General features: G+C 37.0%; 1 protein-coding gene across 1 annotated transcript in view; it reads right to left on the bottom strand.

The window, feature by feature from the left end:
- ANKRD44 (ankyrin repeat domain 44) overlaps window positions 1–22718 on the bottom strand; it is a 359716-nt gene that overhangs the window by 181761 nt on the left and 155237 nt on the right. Inside the window, 1 exon segment of the mRNA XM_043993594.1 lies at window positions 20166–20249. Coding sequence (XP_043849529.1) covers window positions 20166–20249 — 84 coding nt within the window.

Below are 22718 nucleotides of genomic sequence, written 5' to 3'. Positions count from 1 at the left end.
TGACTACAGTGGCAAAATGCATGGTACCTACTCTGCTGGGCTATTGTGAAGAAAATTCTTTATCAAGTTTAAGGTACTATATAAAAGTTATGATGAACAGGATGCTATCAGAAAAACCTGGAAAGACCCACACGAACTGAGGCAGAGATAAATGTACTGTATATAAAATAACAACAATAATGTAGGATGATCTGCTGGGAAGCACGTGGTTATTTTCAGCAAGGCAATGATCCAATATAACTCTGAAGGACTTATGAAAATGGCAATACACCTACAGAGAAAGAACTGATGGTGTCTGAAAACAGACTGAAACACTTTTTTTGACAACTCCTTAATCTGAAGTCTTGTTTTTATCTGTTTTCTCTCACAATCTAGCTAATATAGACATATTTTCCATGACTACTCATGTATAACTTACATTGAATTTCTTGAGTTCTTGGGGTGGGGGTGTGAAGGGAGGGAGGAAGAGAAGTTGAAACAAAAAGATTTTTAAAAATTGATGTCAAAATTTGTTTTTACATGTAATTTGGAAAATAAAATTCTAAACAGAAAAAATAATAAATTAAATACTTCACTATTTGATGTATGATTTCTGACTGGCTGGTGGTAAAGAATACACAAGATGGGATTATGAAATAAATGTTAATCCCCATATTGAATATGAGTAGTAGTGGGATTTCAGAAGTGGAATAAAAGTTATTGATATATTAAAAATAAGTTCTATTGGGTCTTGAAAGTCCTAACATAACAATACTGTCTTCTCTGACCGCAGCTGTAAGTCATGTTTGTCAGTGTTTATTTCATTAACAGACAGGCAGAATGCATTTTTTTAAAATCCAATCAAAAACCTCACTGACTAATGTGTTACTATCAGCTCATCAAAAACATTAACTAAAGGCTCCTTGCATTTTTCTCTTCCCTCAATAATCAATTTAGAATTTAATAGCGCTATCCAAGGGATAATATGAAAATTACAATTTGAAGCAGTTTCATGTCAGGAAAGAACCCTGGGACTTTCCAGACAAAAGTCTGTCTGATTGGATCCAGACTATCCAGCCCTCACAAACATAGTAAAAAAACCCCCAAAAACCCAACAACAACAACAACAACCCAAAACTCTGAAATTCATGCCACATCTAATAACATTGAAGACATCCATTGAGGAACAATAGTAAGCAACTTATGCCCCCTCAGAACTGCACAAAAAGCCAGCCAGAACCTCAGAGTTGATAGGCAAGAGGCTTCCAATCAGGGTTGGTGTCAGTTCAGGGACACAAGCCAATAGCACTCCCAGAAGGACCAGATTGGTCACAGACTTATGTAGCCTACATTGCCCTGTGTCCAGAGGGAACAAAAGCTGAGGGTGCCACCCCCCTCCATACCAGAAAGCCTCAGGGAGATCAGAAAACCTATTTTGGGGAACTTGGAAGTCCTGAGGACAGGTAGTTCTCAGATCAGTAGAGAGAGAGAAGGCTTCCAGACGCTCTGAGGTCCCTAGCACTCCATCCTGAAGTACCACAGAAGGCCCTGAAGATCTAATGCTCTGAACCACAAAGTCCCAGGGTCCTTCACCCTGGCAAGTGGAGGGGTGTGGAAACTCAGAATATGAAACATTCTTCATATTTCTTAGTATTGCATATACTATCTACATGTATGTATGTAATAAATATAAAGATAATAGATGCAAAGAAATAATAAATATTCAAACACAAAGTTTGAGAAAGAATGGTAATCACTGTCATCATTCTGTAGTTATATGTGCACATATATCTATGTTAGAAATTCCTGGTTAACAGAGTATCAGATCAGAGTTTACTTCCCTTAATAATAATTTCATCTTCTGGAGTTAAAAGGGACTTTACTGGTCACTTTAGACAAACTTTGATAAAGCATAGATTCCTGTTGTTTGTATAATGCTTAATAGTTTCTGAAGTGTTTTCATAGTACATTATTTCATTTGTTACTCATAACAATCTTTGTGATAGTGGCAATACAGGTACTATTATCTATATTTGACCAATAAAGAGATTAAGGGTCACACAACCAACTAACAAGCATCTGTCCAGGGTTCTTTCTTTTTTTTAATGTAATTTTATTTTTTTTTATTCTGAATTTAAACATACATACAAAACCATACACAGTAGAGCACACAAGGAAAATTGCAAATGTAACATAAATCTCCATTTTATGCCACTAGCTTTTAAATATATATGTATACATGTACATATGTAATTCTTTTATGCATGATATATACTTGTGTCCCCTACTAGAATATAAACTTAATAGAAGGATTCTTTTATTTTCATTGTATCCCTAACACTTAACAGTGCCTGGAACATAGAAGGGACTTAATTACCTGTTAATTGGCAGACTAATTGACCCCTGTTGTTGATGAGTTCCCGCAAAATCCTATAGTGCTTTCTGAACAAAGATTATGTTCCATGTAGTTTGTGTTAAATGCACTTTATTGTATTAAGATTCTTTAAGAATTGGCCACTGATATATATTGATATATGTGTGTATACATGTGTGCAGATATATGTGTATGTCACATACACACATATATAAAATGAAGAACAGGACATCAAAATTCAATTCTGATGTCTTATAATACATGAGGTTTCTCAAAGATTATGCCAACAAAATGTGAGGTCTGGAAGGTCAGACTAAGCTGAGGACCTGGCCACAGACTGTGTGTACACATGTATGTCAAACTAGCACCAAACTAGCTAACTTTAGAGAGCCTAGCAAATGGTGAATTTTTCTGACCAAAACAACTCACAAGTATCTGCTAATTTGTGAAGGATCTGTGATCTCTATTGGTGGAAGGACAAAATAAATATTGAAATATAAGCCAAGTTATCTAATAAGGCAAAAGACCTTAGGAGCATCCCTAGAAGATTGAGAGAAAAAAGAAGATTGACAGCTATGACTGAGGTCAGAAGATCCACTGTGAGTTCTGTCACTATTGTACTTGTTAGGTCCGCTTCAGGTTCTATATGAACCATGCAGGAATGAAATGTCTGCTTACTACACCCTGAACCTTTGCCACAGCCCCATCCAATCAAATAAAAGGTTGTATACACAGCCCATAGCATAATTTTAGCTTATACAGAGTAGGCCTTTAATAAATGGTTGTTAAACCAAATTGAATGAGAGGCAGTATAAACTGTATATACAGTAGCATACTAAGCCAACTGGATGCCCTTGCTCTTCTTCCCAATTTGACCACAGTCCATCACTTGAAATGGAGCACTAATCTATCTGTCTCACCACAAAAATCTCTCAATGAAAGAAACATTCCACATTGTTGACTTTAAAGAGTTCTTTATACTAGCTTTGTGACCCTGGGCAAGTCACTTAACCCCCATTGCCCCACAAAAAAAAATCCAATCTCATAAATGACAAAAAATAAAGAAAAACTAATTTTAAAAAAAAGGAGTTCTTTAAAGACCTGATTCTTCCACTAATTCCCTGTATGATCTTAAGCAAATTATTTCTCTTCTCTGGTCCTCCATTTTCTCATCTTTAAAATGAAGAGATAAGATGAGCTTTCCTATAGTTTTACAATCCCTTTAAAACACCAGAAAGAACTGAATTGCTTTAAAATTCCAAAATAAGGTGCAATAATGTTAATATTCACTTGAGGAAAGCTAAAATGCAAATTCAGCTGTAGCTATGGTTAAAGGCATGACAGAAATTCAGGTACCAAAACATTGAGAAACCTATTAGTGGAAAAGCTTTATTTCTAATTTACAGGTTGAAATTAACATAGTAGGATAAAGATCTCTCATTACACTTCACAAAATGTCCTCTCAAGCTAGAGAAATGAGAAATGACATTAGATTTTTTTTTCTAGTGGATTAAAGCCAAGAGGTATCATGGTTAAGAAAAAAGATAATACTTAAAAGTATAAATAGGAATTATCTAGTTAACAAAAAAAGCTTTCTTTTCTTAAATGGAATATAAATTCTGGTTCTGACAACTCAGAACTCTATATTGCTAAGAAGTCTACCAGGTATAATTAATATTACATATTAATTAGTAATAATGTTGGAGCAGTTGGTCTTTGACCAATTAATTTTCACTACCCCCTAACTTGGTTGATAGAATTATAGAAAGCAAAAGGAGAGAATCAATCAATCACAACCAGCTTCCCAACAATCCCCTACAACTTTTATGAAGTTTCTTTGTATTTATGGCCATCAAGACCAAATGAATATTATAAAGCCAAAAAGATTTGTCGTATTTCTTAGCTATCTTGGAAAACACATCACGTCAATAAGAATGATTTTCCTGCTCCATCCCTGTTCCCATCTCCTCCCCATCATCCACCCCACAAAGACCTCAGGAGAGCAAACATCGAGGGAGTGCTTTGAATCCCTCAAAATGACTAGTCTAGTGAATCACATACACTTAACTTAGTTATTGTGTAACAAGGGACTGGTACACAGGCAGAAAGTCTGCAATATGGCATCTTGCCACATGGAAGGGCTAGGAAGTGTGCTTCCTGGAGAAATGAAATAATGTATAATGGATATTCCTTCGAGAGACTTGAGTATGCTTAGACATTCTGTAACCAGTTCTGGTCCTCTAACCATGGGGTTAGAAGAAGATTTTTTTGATTAGCTTTATAGCTAAATCTGAGGATATATTCAAAAATTACTAACAACCAGAGACTCAGACATTGTTAGGCTTCTTGATCTTGATAGATATTTCTTTAATTCCTTGGATCACAGTGTCCAGTGAAAGACAATGTCATAAAGTAAAAAACCTTGGGCCTTCTCCTCTCTGAGGCTATATTACCTTGTCTGGAATCCTTGCCTACCTTGATCCTTATTCCTTCTTTTTAGGTGAAGGGAGAGTGGCATCCCAGCATACTAGTATCTAGGTTTTTGTAACCAGCTCAGCATCAATGCTCCAAGGAACAAGAAGTTCCTGGAGTAACTTTTAGGAACTAACCCAGTGGTAGCTGAAACAAAGACTCAATTAGAAGCAATGTCTCATTTGGACATGAATTTGGTAGGATCAATGGAAGAACTTAACTAAGAATGACCTCACTCTCCCCCAGATACCATAGTGCTCCCAAGGCATTGGAGGGAATGTTTTTATGTTTCTTCTTGTTATATCTTGAAAGTCAACATCCTTCTGAATAAATTAATTGATGTTGAGTGATTAAATGGAACTAAGGTACTAGTTATTGGTACCTACCAGAGGGAGAACACAACTGGTGGGTCTTGAATCAATAGCATTAGAGAAAAATACCCCCAAACCTTTAGGGTACCCCCTTGGATCCTAAAGGGAAGATGTAGTTAACATGGCTATGCGAGAGTCAGCACATACTTGCTACACTTACACCTGAGGAACTAACAATTTATTGGGTAGAAAGAAAATCACAAATGAAAGACAGGGAAAGTTTTCTTGAATAATAAAGATACAAAGTTCACATACTGCATCCTTCCTGTCTCCCAGTTCATTGTGTTTGTGTAAGCTGTCCCCTTTCCTGAGATACACTCCTACTTCATCTCTGCCTTTCTGAATCATCTCTGGTGGTACCTCTACCACAAAGTGCTGAGTTCTTCCCTGTCCTCCCAAGCCCAACTGAAAGCATTCTATCCATCCTCATATTTTTAAATGTTTAGATTTCTTTTTTTTGTCCCCATCACACTTTACTTTGTATTATAAACTTACCTATTTAGGTTTAATGTTTCAATGTAGAATGAAAATTCCTTGAGAATATGGACTGTATTATTTTTAAAAAATCTTTGTATTCATAGTATTTATCATAGTGCTTTGCACATAGTACGAGCTTAATAAATATTTGTTGAATTACTGAATCCAATATATTTTTCCCCTTTAAGTAAATGTTTCTAACTTAATTCTAACATTCTTTGCCCACAGTGATACTTATCATGTCTGAGCTCTTGAGGGAAGCAGCAATTTTACTTAGCCTTATCTCTTTTTATCTTTGTAGAAAGCAAACATGCAATACTGAAATAATCATCACGGATTTACATTTTAAATAGCTGTAAAAATCAATCTAGTTCATCTTTGCTAAAACCTGGAGTGCTCTTGGAAACAAACAAAGAGGGGGTAGAAGAGAAATACAGTTTAGCTTGTCTCTTTTCTAAAAGGGTCAGTAAAAGTAGGGATCTTTAGTTACAGAGCAGGGCTCAAGGAAAGGGCATTTGTTTAGGAATCTAAAATATCAAGGAACAATAATCAGTTTTGTGCCTCTTGGCTATTATCTGACAGACTTTCTCCCTGGGATGAAGGGAGACTTAAGAGAAAATGAGTTGAGCCTTACAAATAATAGAAATAAATAGGGCATCATTTTCTCCATATGTAAAAATTCCCAGTCTGGAAACTCCTTATGAATAACTGCAACTTATAAGTAACTTATGGTCTTAAAGACTTTGGTTATAGATGTAGAGCAAGAAAGGCAAGAGGGAAAGGACTCAACAGATAACTCTGAGGTACAGGAAAATAAGATCATATAGATTCAGAGCTAGAAAGGAACTTGTACATCATTTTGTCCAAATCTCTCATTTTATAGATGAAGAAAGTGGAGACAAGAGGGATGAATCAACTTGAACAGAAGTATTTTTTCAAAAGAATACTCAGAATATAAAGGCAAATTATGGTGACTGAAGAAGATGCCTTGCCAACTGACCCAGATTAGAAATAGGAAATTAAAATTTTCAAGTCAAATACTTCAGTGTTTGCTTCATCAAAGCTGATGATTAGCTTAATGAGATTTTACAGGCTCAGTTGAACACAGAAAACATCTGCTTATAGAAAAGTAAGCAAGTCTGTCTATATTATAATCTGATGTCTTGAGTATAAGGATATCTATTCTTGACTGTAATAGACACTGATCGAAAGGGTGGTGATGGGTAAAGTCAGCAATGGGCACTCTTAGTTCCCAAAATACTTTTTTTCTTCTTCCAAATTGTTGGGCTCAATGCCACAATCTTGTGGCATGGTACCTAATGTGCCGACCTATGTGACAGATATAGACCACCAAGAAAACAAGACTCTCTCAGAAAAAAAAAAAGCCAATACAATAATACTACTCTAAATTAGATGTGAAAGTTTTGTTTATTGATAGACATATCTAAGTGGGAGTATAAGATGTAGAGTTAAAGAAACCTATGGGATTATTTTGTCCAAACCCCTCATTTTAAAAATTAGGAAAAGTTTTAGGAGGTTTAAGGACTTCTCTAAGCCACATATCTATAACTGGCAGAGCCTGCACTTGAACCCAAGCACTCAGATTCCAAAGCCAGCACTATTTCCATAGACAATTTCTGCTGTTAGTCCCAAGGTAAAGGAACTATAATTTGTTCTATTATAAAACAGAGACTATTGGGCATATGATCAAATGGCAAATAATTTAGGTTCAGAATTGATAAGTAGTAAGAAATACAACAACAACAACAACAATAACAACATAGATTTGCAAGCTTCTGTCTTTGTATTCCTAGCACCTAGCATGATGCTTGGCATATTGTTGGGTTTTAGTCACTTCAACTGTATCTGATTCTTCATGACCTATTGGCAAAGATACTGGAGTAGTTTAACCATTTCCTTCTCCAGTTCATTCTGCAGATGAGTAAACAGAAGCAAACACAGCTAACTGACTTGCCCAGGGTCACACAGCTAAAAAGTATCTAAGGTCAGGTTTGAACTAAGTAAGATGAGTCTTCCTGACTCCAGGCCCAGTACTCTATTCACTGAGCCACCTAGCTGCTCATTCTAAACTTGGTGCATAGCCAAAGCCCAATAAAGCCTGTCATTTAATTGATTCTGGAACTCTAGGAAAGTACTAACCGGAAGGCAGGAAAAGGAAGAATTTGAGCCAAGCTTTAAAGGAAACTAAGGATTCCGGGAGCTAGAAGTGAGAAGGGGGCACATCCAAAGCACAGAACTCCCATGCAGGATTTGGAAAGGGATAGTCTCCACATGGCAGGCTGCATTATATTAGCAATGGTGAGTTACCTAGGAGAATAGTAGAAGGCATATTATCAAGAATATGGATGCCTGGAAAAAGAGATAGGCTTGGCCACTTAGCAAAAATGAGAGGCAAATGATGTTGAGTGAGTGCTACAACGGTATCCCAAGATGATAAAAGAATAAAGGGAAGGCCTTCAAGCCATTGGGTAGATTCTCTCTGGAGAATTTATGGTTACACATGGAAAGGAGTACCATGGGATGAGAAGGCTTGAAGGGAGGAATTATAATTTGTATCAGTGGACACCTATGAACTCTCAGAAGGATACACCCAAGTACCAAAGCAAAGAAAACAGGGTTTTAAACAGCACACATCTGGGTTCAATGAAACCATTAGGAAAAGCCTCCACAGGCTTTATTTTAAAGGTGCACTAAGCACCTACCAGGTACTCTTTGATAGAAAGAAGTTTAAACTACATAGAAATATACTTCTAGTATTGAGGACCCGAACAGCATTTCTACAAGAATATTACTGTGGGGGCAGCTAAGTAGCACAGTGGACAAAGCACCAGCCCTGGATTCAGGAGGACCCTGAGTTCCTATCTGGCCTCAGACACTTGACACTAGCTGTGTGACCCTAGGCAAGTCACTTAACCCTCATTGCTCCGCAAAAAAAAAAAAAAGGAAAGGAAAGGAAAAGGAAAAAGAAAAAGAGAAGAGAAGAAAAGAAAAAGAGGGCAAAAAGTATTACTGTGATCATGCAGGCAGAAATTAGACCCTTTTTTGAGAAATTCAGTACTTAGCAAGGGCTGCTGAGTCAACACTCAAGAAACTATGGGGGGTAGTTAGGAAATCTTACATAATGTCTTCTCAATTACATCCCAACCCCCCCAAAATAACTAGAACTTAGTGGAGCTTTTTTTTTTCTTTAATGAACTTTCCTAAATAAAAGAGCTAAAGAGTTCATGTGAGAAAAGTCTTTAAATGTATCCCACAAGCACTGAACTTACTCTTTATTCATGCCCAAAGCCAAACCATCCCATTGTATGACAGTGACAGCCCCTTAGGGAGTGTTTGAATCTTTCTCAGAAGACAAGCCTTAAAAAATAATCCAGGTTAAATTGGCAAGGTTTCTTGTCTGCATTTTCCCTCCCAAGAAAGAGACATAAAATGTTTTCTAATATAGAAAAATGAATGTGGCAATGAAATTATTCATCTATTTACAGAGTAGAGAGGTATTTGTCAAAGAACCATAAACAAAATCACAAATCCTTGGCAGGGCAGTAATAGTGAGGCTTCAAGACCCATAGCTAATGAATATCATATCTGTATCTTTTACTTAAAATAACATATCCAATTGTGCTGAATGAAATGTACTTTCCAAAAAAATATTATTTTAAGTAATGCTTCTAGAAGTAGCATTGTGACGCAGTAGAACAAGCACTGTATTGGAAAGTTAAGACCCTGGGTTCCAGTCTTGAATTCTCTTCCAATGATAAGTTATGTGGTTTTAGGCAAAACATTTAATCTTTCTGTAAGGTAAGAGAGTTGGGACTAGATCTCTTAGATTCTGAAGTTCTCCACAACAATGAATTACAACCCCTCAGTGCCTGTCTGTCTCCTGTAATTCTTATCCATATTCTCCCAAAGTTTTGCCACAAGCACCCACCCAATATGCATAGATAGATTTTTAATAAATTCAGGTTAATTTGGGAGTAAGCCACTAACAACTGGGGAAGGAGGTCAAGAAATGTTTCATCAAACAACTGGGAGGAAATGCATTCTAAGTATGGAGAAAAGCCTATACAAAGGTAAGGTAATTAATCAATCGAGATTTTATTAAGCACTTACTGGCACTGTTCTATACATTGGCCATACAGAGGAAAAAATGAAACAGTTCCTAGCCTAAAGGACCTTACATTCTAATAAGGAAGACATTGTGTACATATAATCTATATAAAAGACATACTCAACAAGATAGAAAATTGTATGAGAGGAACAGCAAGAAAATCAGCTTGGCTGGACTCAATGTACAGAGGAATAGAACAAATGTGGAAAGGTAAGTTGGGACCATGTTGTGAAGGGTTATAAATACCAAATAGAGTTCATATTTAATCATTAGGAGTAGTAGGGAGCCACTGGAGTTTATTGAGCATGGCAGTGACATAGTCAGCTCTGTTCTCTAGGAAAATCTGTTTTGCAGTAATCAGAGTCTTAAGGCAAGGAGATAAACTAGGAGGAAATTATAATAGACCAGAAAGGAAGTGTGGTGGCCCTGTGACTAGATAGAAAGGCATATATGTGAGGGAGTTGAGGTAATATTGAGTGAGAAGTAATTGAATATTTGTGAGGGACAGTAAAAAGTCAAGAATGATGCAAGGTTTCAGGCATTATGACCGAAAAGGGAAAAAGCAATGATGATGCTTTAGTGAATGGGGGAAAAAAAAGTTTACTTTTGACTTTCACAGGAAGTAAAACCCACACCCTTGGTCTGGGTCCTCCCTCTTTTTCTCTTGGAGGAAAAGTTATTTGGAAGTAGAAAAGTACCACTGATCTCTGTACCAGTTTGTTCTACGATGAAAAGGAAGAGGGACAATCCTCAGTTGTGTTTAGCACACATGTATTACAGGGGAACATTAAACTAACTAGAAGATGGATGGACCAGTCACCAGGGTATTTGTTCTCAGGTTTAGAGGGGTCAAGGATAAACCAAGGGTGACCTCAGCTATGATAGAATACCTCTTGGTATCACAGGAAATTATTCCTGCAATTTGATGTGGCCTAATCCAGAATTATATGCCCATATATGCAAATAACTAAGGTGGGTTGTGCAGGGACCACGTGAATCCTAGCTGTCTCTTAGATCTGAGTGGCAATACTGGGCTGCTTGTATCTGAAGTTTTGACCAAGTGTCCTTCACAACCAGCAAACAGGGTGATGTGAGAGAGAAAGAGAATTAGAAAGGTACTTTACATTGGGCTTAGAAAATTTTTAGAAATGAGAAAGTAGGAAACCAGTTAATTATGAGGGGGGGTTTTGTTGTTGTTTAAAAAAAAATCAGGGTCTCCCTCCTGGGTAGAAAGTTGTCATGGTGATTAATAATTATAATGAGTTCTGCAATCTTCCTGATGAGCAAGTTACCCCAGAGGCTTTTTCCCCTCTTTAAATAATATATACAATTTAAGATCTTTGAATTTTCTTCCAAGAAAAAAATGGTTTTTTTTCAAGATGTTAACAATAGTTCCATAAAAAATAGCAGTGGGAAAATTCTGGTTGTCACAATGGTAACATTCTCCTAAAATTTAATAACTCAAGCAAGCTATAAATCAGTGCCAACAGAACCAATTTTTTTTAGTTTATTATTTTTATTTCTCAAGTAACAAGTTTTTTAAATCTGCTCTTCCCCCTAAATCCTTTAAAACCTTATCTACATAGTCCAGCAAAACTAATTCCCACATAAGGCATCCAAAATTGTATCACTCTTTCTGCATTTTAAATTTATAACCTGTCAGGAGGTAAGTGGTATGTTGGATATTAATTTTTTTGGACTTGTGCTTTATCATTGCATTGATTAGAATTCCAAAGTCTTGCAAAATTGTTTTCCTCTGTAATTTTATCATTGCTAAATGTTTTCCTACTTCTACTAATTTTGCTCGGCATCAACTCATAGAAGTCTTCCTAGTTTCCTCTGAATTTTTGTTTTAGCATTATTTATGGCACAATCATATTCCAGTCCATTGATATAACACATTAACCATTCATTCCCCAAGAAGACATCTACTAAGTTTCCAATTATGAGATATCATGAAAAAAGCTACTATAAATATTGTTGTATATATAGATCCTTTTTTATTTTCTTTGACCATTTATCTCTCAGGAAATGGCTCCTAATCTTATAAATTTTAATCAGTTCCTTATATTTCATAGAAATGAGATCTTTATCAGAGAAACTTACTACAAAGATTTTTTTCTCATTTACCTATCTCCATTCTAATTTTACTATATTAAATTTGTTTGTGCAAAACATTTTTAATATTACATAATCAAAATTGTCCATTTTATCTCCTGTGATTCTTGTTTTGGTCATGCTTTGATCATAAATTCTTCCCTATAACTTAAAAGCAATTATTTCCTTGCTCCTCCAATTTGTTGATGATGTGATCTTTTATATCGAGGTTATATACCCATTTGGAGCTTACTTTGGTACATGGTATAAGGTGTTGGTCTAAACCTAATTTCTGCCAGGCAGTTAAGATTTCCTAGGAGTCTTTGTCAAATAGTGAGTTCTTTACCCAATTACAGGGGTCTTTGAGCATCAAACACTATACTCCCTTTTTTAAACCAGTAACAAATCATTTTGATAATTAATGCTTTGTGCTATATTTTGAGATCTGATACTTTTAGACTCTCTTCCTTCCCACTTTTTTCATTATTACCCTTGAGATTATTGAGCTTTTTTTTCCTCCATGAGAATTGAATTATTTTTTCTAGGTCAATAAAATGTCTTTTGGGGAGTTTGGTATAGCACTGAAAAAGTAAATTAATTTAGGTAGTATTGCCATTTTTTATATTGGTTTGACCTACCCGTGAGCAATGAAGTGTTTCTCTAATTATTTAGGTCTGTCTTTACCTCTGTAAAGATTTTTATATGTAGATTAACATAATCTCTGGGTAAATCTTGGTATATACACTCCCAAGTATTTGATGATTTCTATATTGTGAGTGGAATTTCTCTCTCTAGCTCACTTTATTTTTTTTATTCATTTAATTTTTTTTTTTTTTTGGTGAGGCGATTGGGGTTGAGTGACTTTCCCAGGGTCACACAGCTAGTAAGTGTCAAGTGTCTGAGGTTAGATTTGAACTCAGGTCCTCCTGAATCCAGGGCTGTTGTCTAGTTCACTTTATTAGGTTTTGTGGTTATAACCAATTTACCTAGTGATTGAGCTCTCTTCTTAATCTCATCTAAAAGTAAAGAGCTCCTTAATTTTTTTCTTCTGTGCCATGAGGATCATTTCAGCTATGAAATTCCATTTCTATTACTGATTAGAAAGACTTTTTATATACTGAGGTGTTACAATCCCAGTTTTTTCCATTCATTGTCATCTTCACTGACCAGGGAGAAGATCAATAAAAAAATACAAGGATGGCAAAAGAAAAGGTTCCTTCTCATCAAACATAAAAAGTATAGTCCCTTGCCACCACATCCTAAATCTCCCAACTGCTATGAAAATAAAGGCTCCAAAACTAAATAGCTAACATCCATAAATAGCTTTAAGGTTTGCAAGTCACTTTACATATATTAACTCATTTGATTATCAACCTCATTTTATAGATGAAGAAACTGAGGCTTACAAATGTTAGATGACTTTCCCAAAGCCACACAGTAAGTATCTGAGGCAGGATTTAAATTCGGGTCTTCTTTACTCCAAGTCAGGCATTCTATTCACTGTAACAGCTAGCAGCCTAAAGAGTAGTTAATTCTGACCTTTCCTTAGGAGTAAGATTCTTAACCTTTCTTGTGTCATGGACACCTTTAATAGTCTGGTTAAACTTATGTACTCCTTTTAGAATAATGCTTTTAAATGTGAAAAAGAGGATTACAGAGGAAACCAGTCATGTTGAAATATAGTTATAAAAATATTATTTTAAGTTTTCAGACCTCAAATTGAGAGCCCCTTCCTTAGGATGAGGCAATGACCTCGTTAAGATTTCATTGTGGGGGCAGCTAGGTGGCGCAGTAGATAGAGCACCGGCCCTGAAATCAGGAGTACCTGAGTTCAAATCCGACCTCAGACACTTAATAACACTTACTAGCTGTGTGACTCTGGGCAAGTCACTTAACCCCAATTGCCTCACTAAAAAAATAAAATAAAATAAATTTTAAAAAAGATTTCATTGTGGATAATATATAGGTGTTCTGTACTATACCAATTTTTTTTTTTGCTGTTACTTAACACATGTTTTATGCCATTATTATACTAAGCATGTTCCTACATACAGAGTTGCTCCTTGATGGACTGGCCTGTGCATAGCTCTTCCTTCCCTTTTTTTCTGGGGGGAGAGTAAGGCTTCCTATATGGGCAGGAGCTACACATGTGTGGAAGATAATGAATAAGTTTTCCCACCAAGGCTCAGAAGGCTTTGCTCTGGCCCTTTGCTCTGGTTAAATAAAATGGATGGGCAGGAAGTTTCCACCCCTTGTCCTCCCATCAGCCATCTGATGGATTAATAATAACCATGAAGGATAATAGAGAGATGCGCCAGAAACCAGCCCAGAGACAGTGCAACCTGGAGCTAATCCGAAGAGCAATAGTTTACAGATGTCATAGAAATTAACAGAGAAAAAAGGCGATCCCAGACACAGAGACTGCACAGCCCCCAAATCCCAGGACCATCCAGGAGAGTTCAGCTAGCTCCAGGCAGGGGCTAAGCCCATACTTGCATCAATGGAGTTGTGATTTTGGATGAGCTTGAGTCCTAAACCATTTGTGGTAGGGGAGGAGGGCAAAGTGGAAGGATATTATGCTTATCTGTACATGTGGCCAACACTACGTTCATTACTTTAACATTTATTTCTGTCCTGATTCAACTTTTCTGGGTTTTGTTGGCATAGCATGAATAGCTAGAAACCTAGGCCTAAGTTACTTTCAGTAGTCTTCAGTTTTCAGAATAGGTGGAAACAACAACAACAACAAAAAAGTCAAGATAAAGAAATTAATATTAAAAGTCTCTAGAATTTGAATTCAAGCCTTAGATGGCTCCAGTGGAATAAAATCACAGATCAGACAGATGAGAATGACACACACTCACATGCATATGTGTATGTTGATATGTATATATGTATGTGTTTATATAATATATATCTTGAGACTCAAGCTGTTTCTGACTTTTTCCAGTCTTTAGTCAACAAGAAGACCCTGAGAGAAAATCCATGTCCTTAAGAGACAAAATCATACATACACTGATGAATTCATAGCTCCTTTGAAGTTTTCTATCCCAGGGCTTCTTAAACTTTTTCCACAGGCAACCCCCTCGTCATGTGAGAAATTTTACGTGACCCCGGGGTATATAGGTATATAAAATAGGTATGCATAACCTTTTAATGTTGCCAAACTTTTTGTAACCCTCACATTCAGTTATGCGACCCCATATGGGTTGTAACCCACAGTTTAAGAAGCTTTGTTCTAGCATACACATCATGTATATGTATACGCATAGATACATATGCTTTTTTGTATGTATGACATATATACACTCAAACCATTCAGAAAGTAGGATATTCAAAATATAAAGCGTTTCCTCTGTTTCACATATTTCTTACAAAGCCAGGTAACCGGGCTTAGAGTAAAGGAGGGGTTCAGACCTTTGAACTTTTTACCTTTCCATCCCATCCTCAAAATGATTTAGGAGAATTACTGGCAGGCTTCCAAGGCATAAATCATTCAACAAATGTTCAAATGAGTTCTAGTCAAAGGGAAGAAAACCTCAATAAGGGAAAAAGGCCTTGTCTGTCAAGGCAGTCAGTCCACAATCATTTATTCATTTATTTAATCATTTGTTAACTGCTTACCATACACTCTATACAAAGTGGAGGGGTTATAAAGAAAAGCAAAAACACAGTTGCTGTTCTCAAAGAAAGGGCATCTAGGTAACAGTGAATAGAGCACTGGGCTTGGAATCAAGAAGACTCATCTTCCTGAGTTCAAATCTGGCCTCAGACATTTACGAGTCATATGACCTTGTACAAGTCACTTAGCCCTGTTTGCCTCAGTTTCCTCATCTGTCAAATGAGTTGGAGAAGGAAATGGCAAACCACTTCAGTAGCATTCCCAAGAAAACCCCAAATAGTCACAGAGTCAGAAACACCCCCAAAAAAATTCAAAAGCCCTCAAAGAGCTCATAATTTTATAGGGCAGACAATATCTTAATAGCAATATAAATGGAATATTCACAAATATACACATACATATAATTTTACAGGGCAGACAATATGTTAATAGCACTATAAATGGAAAATTCATAAATATGCACATATATGCGTTCATATACATAGATAGTATAAATGGAATTCTGTAAAGAGGGCATTAGCAGCTGGGGGATAGGAATAGTGTATTACAAAAGGTAGGATTTAAGCTGAGTGTTAAAAGAATCTAGCAAGACCAGGAGGCAGAGAGAAGGAAGGTGAGGCGCACAATTATGAGGACAGATAGGGCAAAGGCACAAACTGGGGAGATGGAGGGTCATGTGCTCATACATAAGCAAGCAGACCAATGTAGCTAAAATCATAGAGTGGAGTAGGAGGGGAGTAAAGTATAAGAAGCCCAGAAAAGGAAGAAGAGATCAGGTTATAAAGGGCTGTATATTCTAAACAGAGGATTTTATATTTAATCCTGGAGGTAGGACCCGAGTTTAAATCCTTCCTCTGACACACTGACTGTGTTATCATAGATATATCACTTAACTTTTATTCAACCTCAGTTTTTTCTCTGTAAAAAGGGATTTAAAAACAGCACCTACCTCACAGGGTTGTTAAAAGGATCAAATGAAATAACATGAGTATAGCATGTGAAAATCTTAAAGCAGTATATAAATTCTAACTTATTATTTTTTAATTTTTTGTGTGTGTGAGGCAATTGGGGTTAAGTGATTTGCCCAGGGTCACATAGCTAGTAAGTGTCAATTATCTGAGGCAGGATTTAAACTCAGGTACTCCTGAATCCTGGGCTGGTGCTCTACCCACTGTACCACCTAGCTGCCCCTCTGTTATTAAAAAGGAAACCACTATAATTTATTTAGAAGGGGGTGATATGATCAACCCAATGCTTTGGGGAAATCACTTTGGCAGTTGAATAAAAAATGGACAGAATGGGAAGAGGCTTAAGGCATGGAAGCCAACTAAGAAGCTAATATAATAGTCTAAGAGAAAGAACTTGAACTAGGGCGGTAGTTGTATGTGATCAGAGAGAAAGGAACATATGTAAGAGATACTGTGGAGGTAGAAATGACAAGATTTGACAATGGAATGGATATGAATGAAGTGAAGTGAGTGTGAGTGAGGAGTTGAAGACAATATTGAGGTTGCAAGCACAGGTGATTGGGAAGCTGGTGGTGCCTTGGGTTCAAATCCTAGTTTTGCCAGTAATTAGCTATATGAATTTAGGTAATTCCATAGAATTCAGAGATATCAGAAATCGCCAGGTCTAATTTCACATTACGGATGAGGAAATTGATCCCTAAAGGTGGTGACAGACCAAGACGTGATTAATAAATTGCAGAGCTGGGACTCAAACTCAAATCCACTGACTCCACATATAATGTTCTTGTACCAGATCATATTTCTCACAACCTTTCTTAGCTTCAGTTTCGTCCTCAGCAACAGAGAAATAATACCTGCCCTGCCTATCACAAAGGATTGTTGTGAGGTTTAAATAATATAATGTCTGTGAAGGTACTCTATACATGGAAATGCATTATACAAATTCGATACGATTAATAAGTAAAATCTTCTGCTGATATATTATGGCCTGTGCCCTTACAAGAGAGGGAGTTGGTGCCAGCCTTCTGAAATGTTCAATGAAGAGATTTCAGGGTGGACCCTTGAGTCAAAGTATGACACGGGCCCTTCATGCCAAGAGTATCTCATACATGAAAGAGTAACAAAACTATCACCTTGAAAATTCCTAAGACTCTGAGCCTTGCATCTCTAATCTACTACAATTACAAGGATCTCCCCATTTATAAACTGGTTGAATAATATCTGGCATCTTCAGCTGGCATTATGTCAGAGCAGAGGGAAGAAAAACAGTTCTTGAAGAATGGGGTGTCTCACACTGCTCAGTTGCCCTGAAAGGATAATTAAAGAATGATGCTAACCAGACAGAAGGAGCCTTGATTAGACCTTCAATTTTGCACTTAAAACGTCCATTGAAAAGACATCTCTGTGGCTAACTTAGTAGCATCATGAGCTAATGCATCACTCTATATAGTACAGGGCACAGATTCTAAATTGCATTCCCATGGCCTGGGCAAAGGTCCAATAAGGGACAACACATCCCATTACTGCCTGGCATCTGCTGATGAAGAATAGCTCCTGCCCACAAGAACAAAATGATTAATTTCCCTTTACATGATAAAAAAAACCCTACAACTTGCCCTCCCCGAATCCCAGAAAAGGGATTCAGCAAATAAGCAGACGTGGGTGAAAGGAGCAGAACTTCCACTTCTGGGACTGAACTCATAACATCAGCTGAATGAACTCTAGGATGATGCTTTTACATTTAACAGGAAAGAAAGCAACCTCTTGTATAAGATGTAAAAGCATATGTGGCTTGAGGCAGCTAGGTGGCGCAGTGGATAGAGCACCGGCCCTGGAGTCAGGAGGACCTGAGTTCAAATCCAGCTTCGGACACTTAACACTTACTAGCTGTGTGACCCTAGGCAAGTCACTTAACCCCAACTGCCTCAAAAAAAAAGCTTATTTGGCTTTTAGCCTTCTCCCATTCCTACCAAAGGATCTCAGTTTTGTTTCCTTACTTGTAAAGCATAATTCTCTGGCCTAAGTATTTTCTCAATTCCTCATATTAAGGCATCAGCGTCTATGACTACGGAAGTGATGACCTTGGTCAGACCACATCTGGAATATTTTCTTCAGATCTGGGTACCATATTTTAGGAAGGAAAATCATAAGCTCCCTCCAGAGGATGAAAATGCAAACTAGGTTGAATCCTGACCAAGTTCTGTGTTCTTTCAACTCCCTTGCAAGAAGTCATCTGAAATTTGGTCACTAAACTGGGTCCCACAAAATGAGTCTCCCCCCAAAATAGTAGTCATTATAACTGATATCTGAAAGGACATCCTAAAGGATGTGTACATAATAAGAAGGTGTTAGCTCTTAGAATCCCTTGTTTCCTTCTAATATCATTTCAAGTACCACCTTTTATATGAAGCCTTTCTTAATCCCCTTAGCTTCTAAAATCCTTGGTCCCCAAACTATATTGTATTTATTTTGGGTATGTTCCAAATATATGTACATATTGTACAATCTATCTCCCCCATTAGAATGTAAGTTCCTTGAGGGCAGACGGGAACAGAATCATTTTTCTCTTTGTATTCCTAGCTTTAAGCACAGTGACTCATGTTGTTGAGTCATTTTCAGTTGTGTTCCACTCTTTGGGACCCTGTTTGGTGTTTTCTTGGCAGAGATATTGGAGTGGTTTTCCATTTCCTTCTCCAGGTTGTTTTACAGATAAGGAACTGAGGCAAACAGGGTGAAGTGACTTACCCAGAATCACACAACTGGTATATGTCTGGGGTCAGATTTAAACTCACAAAGATGAGTCTTCCTGACTTGAGGACCCATACTCTATCCACTATTTCACCCAGCTGCCTGGCATATAGCAGGCACTTAATAAATGCTTGTCTTCCATGACAGAAAGGGACAACATGCTTGGCACTCTCCTACAGCCAGGGTGAGATGTGGTAGGTGTGACTATAAAGAATATGAGACTAAAAGGAAAGAAACTCCTAACCCTTGAACTATTGTCACCCTAACAAGTTCAGAAATTGTATGTATTCCTGGACACTTCCTTTTGATCTCTCTAGTATTGCTGGAAAATATTAAAGTTGTCCAAAAGATGCAACATCCCTTTTAAGAGTTCTGGTATAACCCCCTAGAATGTTGAGGGAAACTTCCAAAAGTGAATTGCAGTGTAACTAAAGGTCTGCCACTGGTAAGATGCCTAACCTTTGATGGTCTCCAGCTGTATGTCATTGTCCCAATTAGAAATAAAAGCCACTCTAAGGGCAGTGTGATTTTTCTGCAAGTGTGTCATGATTGGAAAGACTTTCAGTTCTCTCCTCCCCACCCTTCCCTCTACTTCCATCATCAATAGAATAAAGTCACATTCTCTAGTGTTTGCCCAGGGTTTGGGACCACCACAAGACAGGCCTGGCCAATTCCCATGCTGTGTGTCAGAACACTGGGCTGCCTGCCCTTCACATCCTGCCAACTGCCCTCTGGAGCAGCCCATTCCTAGCCTTGTCTATTCTTAAATCACCAAAGAATCACCCAATGTTAACAAATTTGTTTTCAGTGCTAGCCAGGGAAGAGTCTTCCAAAAAATATATTGTTTATTGCAGCTTTTTTCTTAATAGTTTCAGATCTTCAGAGCTGGTATAGGTAAAACCATATGTTAGCAAATAGCTTCACTTACCAGAGCATTCACATCTTCTGTTTTGTAAATCAACATTCGTATCTCTTCTGGATCACCACTGAAAATTGCTTGGACCAGTGGGGGCTGTAAACATAAGAAGAATTAAAGTCAGGATTTAATTATTTTTTAAAAATAAAATGTATTTTTAAATTAAATTTTTATTTAATTACATTTATATATAAATGTGTGTATATATATATTATATATATACATATATATATATATAACACAAGATTTATGGAGTGAATGAGTGACATTAATGTGCATTAAAAATATTTTAATGTGCATTAAAAATATTACTCCATTAACAATATGGAAGACAGATTGAAGAGGGGATATACTGGGGCTGGAAAGGCCAATGTGAAGCCTATTTTATAATGGTCTAATTAAAAAGAAGTGAGCACCTGACCCAAGGAAGGAAGAGAAGAAGCTAAGTATAAGACATCTTGTACCTGGATTGGACTTGCCATATGATTGGATGTGGTGGATGAGTAACGGGTGAGAACTAAATATGACTCTGGGGTTTCAAATTAAAAGTAACATTGGAATGCTGCTGGGTCCACTACGCATAGATGAGAAATTCAGTATTGAACATGTTGGGTTGGAGGCTGTGAGACACTAAGGTAGAGCTATGCAACAGGAAGTATCAGATTAGCTGTGGGAAGCACTCGGGTAAAAATACATATTTTCAAATTATCTGAATAGGGGTAATAATTGAAGCCAGGACAAATAATTAAGGAACACAGTACATAAAGTAAGAAAGGCCAAAGGCAAAATCTTATGGGACCCCAAAGAATAGAAAAATGGTAAGAAACCAAAGAAGGAATCAGAGAGATGACCAGAAAGAAAAGAGAAGCAATAGAGTTCAGTGTTGCAATGTCACATAAGCTGAGAAGGGAACAGATCTCAAGAAGGAAAAGGTGGCAAATAATGTCAATTCAAGGAGGATAGAAAAAAAACACATTTAATTTAAAGATAAAGAGGTTGCTTCTGAGTGTGGAGAAAACCATTTCAGTAGAGGGATAAAGATTGACACAAGGTTGCAATAGGTTTAAAAATGAGTGATAAGTGAGTAAAGTCTTTTTTATGACTACATCTTTTCAAAAGGCTGGAAATAGAGAGACTTCTCAAGTGCCCGATCCTACAAATGATTGGCACAGGAGCTTTGAGCTGCTCCATTTCTGACCCTGGAAAGTTTTGAGAAGGAAAATTGGAAGGGGAAGGTCATTTTTTTTATTTATTTATTTATTTATTTATTTATTTATTTATTTATTTATTTATTTATTTATTTATTTATTTATTTATTTATTTATTTATTTATTTATTTATTTATTTATTTATTTATTTATTTATTTATTTATTTATTTATTTATTTTGCAGGGCAATGGGGCTTATGTGACTTGCCCAAGGTCACACAGCTAGTAAGTGTCAAGTGTCTGAGGCTGGATTTGAACTCAGGAACTCCTGAATCCGGGGCTGGTGCTTTATCCACTGCACCACCTAGCCGCCCAGGAAGGTCATTTTAAATTATCTCAATCTTCTTGACACAGGAAGGAAATGAAGGAAATCATTTGCTGAGGATGAAAGAGGAAGAGGTGGATATGGGGATCTAAAGAGAAAATAGAAGGTTTAGGACTACCATTCTGGAGAAAGTGATAGAATCAATAAAAGAAAAATAACAAGGATTCTCTACAGTTGAGACTGATTAGCATAATGTAATAAGCCCAACCAGAAGTTTCCTGATTATCTCCAGCAGCCTTCATCATCTGGGGAGGACCAGAGAAAGAAGAGAACAATAGAAATAAAATATCTTCATCTAGGGATAGCTATGCAGGGTATAAATGGCAGAGGGTCATGGGTTTTGTTTGTTTGGTTGGTTTTTTGTTTGTTTGTGGGGCAATGAGGGTTAAGTGACTTGGCCAGGGTCATACAGCTAGTAAGTGTCAAGTGTCTGAGGTTGGATATGAACTCAGGTCCTCCTGAATCCAGGGCTGGTGCTTTATGCACTGCACCACCTAGCTGCCCCCGGGTCATGTTTAAAGGTTAGAGGATAGAGGTTAAAATTTAAAATCTAGGGAAATCTGTGGGTCAAGAGACTGATAGGAAGGTTTAAAAAATAAGAATAACCCCTCTATTTGTTAGTGTCCATCCTCTTCCTTATCATCTCATCTATGACCTTGGTCTTTAAGTAATTCCCCTTCCTTTCATTCAATAATGTCAACATTAACAGCTGACATATACATCAGGTTTTAAAGTTGGCAAAGTGCCTCATGTATATTTCACAGCAACCCTGTGGTGTTCTTTTGGCCCAAATTTTTTATTACATTGGCAGGATGAAATTTCCTCTCCCAAAATAGATCAGAAGCTTCTAGTCTAGAGTTGCTTAGAGAAATCAAGAGACTTGACTAGGGTCATACACAAGTGATGCTTGAACTGAGGTCTTCCTGAGAGCAAGGTGACCTCTCTGTACCACGGTGCCAGCTACCTTCATGGCAGCATTTTACCAATGATAAAACTTAAATGAAAAGGATAAATGACTTATTCAGGATCACA

The sequence above is a fragment of the Dromiciops gliroides genome, chromosome 3 (assembly GCF_019393635.1).
Source record: "Dromiciops gliroides isolate mDroGli1 chromosome 3, mDroGli1.pri, whole genome shotgun sequence".
Classification (NCBI taxonomy): domain Eukaryota; kingdom Metazoa; phylum Chordata; class Mammalia; order Microbiotheria; family Microbiotheriidae; genus Dromiciops; species Dromiciops gliroides.
Note: the sequence above shows the minus strand (reverse complement) of the source record. Positions and strands in the feature narration are given on the sequence as shown.